Source organism: Musa acuminata, chromosome BXJ2-2, assembly GCF_036884655.1.
Source record: "Musa acuminata AAA Group cultivar baxijiao chromosome BXJ2-2, Cavendish_Baxijiao_AAA, whole genome shotgun sequence".
Lineage (NCBI taxonomy): Eukaryota > Viridiplantae > Streptophyta > Magnoliopsida > Zingiberales > Musaceae > Musa > Musa acuminata.
This window is the reverse complement of record NC_088339.1, coordinates 22,395,048-22,399,552: the sequence shown is the minus strand read 5'-3', so window position 1 is coordinate 22,399,552 and position 4,505 is coordinate 22,395,048. Positions and strand designations below refer to the sequence as shown.

At 42.1% G+C, this 4,505-nt stretch overlaps 1 protein-coding gene across 1 annotated transcript; it reads right to left on the bottom strand.

Annotated features, from left to right (window-relative positions):
• Window positions 1–2,133: 2,133 nt before the first annotated feature.
• LOC135605375 (uncharacterized) lies at window positions 2,134–3,833 on the bottom strand. Its single transcript, XM_065095385.1, has 2 exons — window positions 2,662–3,833; window positions 2,134–2,463 (listed from the first exon to the last, which is right to left on the bottom strand). Exon 1 carries the CDS (start codon window positions 3,637–3,639, stop codon window positions 2,803–2,805), a length of 837 nt encoding a protein of 278 aa, XP_064951457.1. The 5' UTR covers window positions 3,640–3,833; the 3' UTR covers window positions 2,134–2,463; window positions 2,662–2,802.
• Window positions 3,834–4,505: the final 672 nt, after the last annotated feature.

The window sequence follows — 4,505 nt, the reverse complement described above, 5'->3', positions numbered from 1 at the left end:
AATGATAGCAATGGGTGATCTCCAATCAAGCTTACTAAATTATTCCTAACCTTATCTCCACCTTCATCTCTTCATGGCCTTCTGATCACTTGTTTGGCTTGACGTGATTGTTTGGCCCAGAAAGTTCACCTTCCATTGGTTGGTATGTTGCTTGACAGTTCATGATCCATCAAATTACATACACATGGATGACAGTGTTCACAAACACATCAGATCGTACTGACAGGCCACCATCGACATGAAGAAAAAGATATTGTTCATCCTCTGATAGTTTCAGAACCATTTCTCTGAACTCATGATGAGCTATTGTTTAGATTGTCTCCTGCATTTATAAGGTTCTACAGGCTTTGAGTTCTTTCTGTTGAAGCCACTCTATAGTCACCATCAATCTTGCTGGGAGACTTATCCGGTACTAAGCCAAGAAACTGTGCCAATAACCACAAGTACAATAGATTAGGTATCACCTTTCTGATTATTTTTGATAAATCAATCATCTTCTTTGTTTTCAATCTTCCATTACAATTCTTTATGCAACACCCTACACTTATGTTGTGTTAACATGCATTTGGGTGACAAGCAATTCAACATCGATCAATAAAAGAGCCAAAATGATGCTATAAGATGAATTGTCATTAACAGAACAGACAGAATGATACTTGAAAACATTTTGTACTTACAGACAGAATGATACAGAACATTTTGTACAGACAGAATGACAAGTTTAAATCAGTCATGCTCCAAAATCCTATTGCAACTTTGTACTTATAAGACAAGAAACATCTTCTCCTTTATCACCTGGGTGATAAAGACAATGATTATGCCAAAGGTCTGCAAAAACTAGTTAGTTAAAACATCAGAAGAGGAAAGTGATACTTGACTGTAGCATGAAATGGAAAAGTTGTGCTGAACTTGATAATGCACTTAGAATTGTGTTGAATGCCATTTCACTTGTCACCATCATGTTGGACCAAGCCTCAACTCTGAGAGGCACAAATGATCACACGATCTAAGAAAATGAACTCTTGTATTGTCAACCTCAACAGGAAAATGAGAATCACTTCAAGCCGAATTCAACCTTGACAAAGGGATTACATTCCATTGTATAATGTCTACCAAAAAACAAACTAGTTTTTAGCCAGATGCTATCAACTCAGATACTGCTGCAGAACTACGCAAAAAGATCTCCTCAAGAGGTGTAAGTAATAAATTTGTGTCAGTTTTCTTCAAAGAGAAATGAGTGTAAAATCACACATTAAAGAGAGAACATTGTAAAAGGTATCCAAGGACCTCGAAGAGAGTCAAGTATGTGAGGTTGTACCACCCGAAAACTAGTTGAAGTTCAGCAATATAGATCAAGGACAATTTGATAAGTAAGAATTGTCTTCAAATAAGTGTACATGAACAAACCAAACCAATCAACCTAATCCAATAAATTCTGTAACCACTTTTGGTGTCTTAAGGAAGAAGATATGTTCCCTTTACCTGCTGCAGTTGCCAATGATCAGCAGTCAATGCTAAAGAAGCTATGCTTCTTACTCACCATAAGACTACGGTCATTCTGGAAGATATCAGAGACAATGAGTGACAGATATTGACATTCATGAGGCAGTGTGTCTCAAAGTCAGCCATTGTGGATAAGACCAGATTATAAAGCCAAGCTCAGATCACACTCCCATTTTATTTCATCCTAACATCCCAAACCATACATATTTTAGGAGAATCTCTAACATGAATTTACCTGCATTCAAAGTAAATTCTACCTTTGCAGTAGTCATGTCTGTACCTAATTGATACCCATCAATCATTTTCATCTTTCATGTTGATCATGCACATCAAATACAACTGGTTTGAGTGATCAGTGCATAATGTTCGTGAGAACTTGACAGTTCTAAATATCTTCTTTTAAGAGTATCGAACATGTTGACATACTAATGCTTTCCTCAAAACAAATTAATCGTGAGGTAGCAAGTTAGATAGTTTTACACCAATTCACGTGAAAGGAGAATTACCAGCAAGACTGATTCCAAAGGTCTCCTACCTTTCAGATCACACTTCAATATGATTCAAATACTTATCAAGTGAACTGCTAGTACCAAAGTATAGCATAGTGTACAATGTAATGTAAGCAGCAGGGAAGACCAAAAGACAAGCCATGAAGATCTGTGGCCATCACCAAAAATGGAAAATGGCCATCATCAAAGAGTAAATATGGTCACTTTAATAAACATTCAGCAAACCCACATGGCAAGTAAAAAGCTTATATGAACTCCAGATCATTGTCAGGATATACTCCTGTACCATCACTTAACAAACATGTATTGAACAGTGAGTTAAATAGAGTACCAAACAGAAGACCAAAAAGTGAGACTGAAGACCACCAAACATCCCATCTATCAGCACAAGTCACCAGCCAGTCCAATCAGCAGCACCAAGTCAAGAATAAGCTCAGCATATCAGAAGTACCTGCAATCCCACAAGGCAATGAAACACAAACCTGTCACCCCTCAGAATAATACAGCAGAACATTTGCAGAAAGAAAGATCTACAAACGAAAGAGGAAATGAATCCAAAATTGGATTGCTCTTCGTATGAAAGCCTAAAAATGTTGAAGCAGAGGACAGACGTAAACTAGTTTTGGCTAATGCATCATACAGTAGTTACCTTAAAAATAGGATTTTTAGCAGCACAGCAGTCTCCCTACACTAAAAGCTTTCATTACAAGGGCTTAACGAGCTATAAAGAAGATTAAGTTGAGAAAGAGAAGAGACGAAGACTAGCGTAACGAGTAATTTGCATATCCAACTACAGCCGCCGGCTGCTGAGGAATCGGATCTGCTCGTAATTCTTCTTGATGAAATCGTCGCATCGCCTGTTCAACTCGTCCTGACCCGTAGATGAGGGAGGGGCCACCGGTTGCCTCGAGCCCCGCCCGGACGACGCCGTCGGTGGCGGTACCTCCGCTGCCCGAGGCGACTTCTCCATGATCGCCTTCCATGTTGCCTCCATCGAGTCATTCGCTGTCCCAGCCGCAGTGGCCGCCGCCGCTGCCTCGTCCTCATCTTTCTTCACCGTAAGGCTGCTCATGGACTCCGGTTCGACGCTCTTCTTGACCGCAAACGCTGACGAAGCGGTGGAAATCTCTCCGGACTCCGTTGTCAAGCACGACGCGTCGGACGTCGAGAATTCACCGGGATCCGGCGCCCGGACAGCCGGTGTTGTCAGAGACGGCGAGATCTCGTCGCGCCACATCTCCGGCGAGGGTTTCCGGAGAATGGGCACGGGAGAAATATGCAAAGGCTCGAAAGATTTGACCTTTGCAGGATTCTCAGGCTCCGCCATGCGCTCCGCCGCCGCCCATTGCTCGCGGTGTTGGTGATGCTCCTGCTTCTGATCAGAGAGCTTCCAGATGACAAGGATGATCAAATGGACGGCGATGAACAGGTACGGAGGCGCGAGCCAAGAGCGAAGGAACTCCCAGAAGCCAGGGACCGCGGAGGCCAGCGCCCCGGCAGCAGCAGGGATGGCGGCCCTGGCTGCTGCGCCGAAGGAGAGGATGCCGAGGAAGCAAAAAGCGATCTTGGCGGCCCAAATCGCAGTGTCATATCCATTTGTCTGAGAATTCCATCGCGGATTCGCCATCTCTATGAGCAATCTTACGGAAAGAACGAGGAAAATCTCAAACCAAACGAAAACAACAAATAATAAAGCTCGAACAAGACGCTAAATCCAGAAGCAGGAGAGCGCCACTGGCATCGGAGATCCGAGGCAAGACACCATTGCCGGCAAATCTCGAACCTTTCTTTGCGTTTGTGTGTGTGTGAGAGATAGCGAGAGAGAAATAGAGGTGGTTAGAGATGAAGTGGGCTATTTATCACATGACTTATTTTAATTACTGTGCAAGAAAAAGGACAAAATTGACTTACATTTTCACCAAATACCTTTAATTGGTGAGAGGAATACATGTGTATCTATCTTTAATATTCCATGGAATATAAATTAGGGTTAAAACATTACTCAATAATTTAAAGATAACGACTTATTTGATGAGTATTTACGAAACAAGATAACGACCGTTCATCATCTCATCATACACAATCGCATGGAATGGTATTTCCCATGAAGAAAGAAGTCAAGTCACCGGTCGTGCAATTTCCAAACATTTGTTAATCTTAAAGCAACGTTCAAGTAAAATATACACGAAGTGCATGGACAGGATCGACTCAGCCAAACTGTCCCGCTTCATGAGTTTTGGCTGCATGTAAACCACACACACACACACACATCGACAAACATATCTTTTCTCCTCCTTCCCTGAAAGAACATTTGGCAATTGGATGAGTCTCATAGCCTCAAAGTTCGAAGGCGCACTTGAATCTAAAGCAACACACACTAATGATCACCACTTCATCTTTACATCGTAGTCCTCGAAGCCCAATGACAGTGAAAGCCGCCATCTCAAGCCTTTCCTCCAGCATCAGTGAAGACGCTTGGAACTAAAACAATCA

Bases quoted from the DNA above. Each gene is read 5' to 3' on its own strand.
- LOC135605375 (XM_065095385.1), bottom strand. From the start codon at position 3,639: ATGGCGAATCCGCGATGGAATTCTCAGACAAATGGATATGACACTGCG.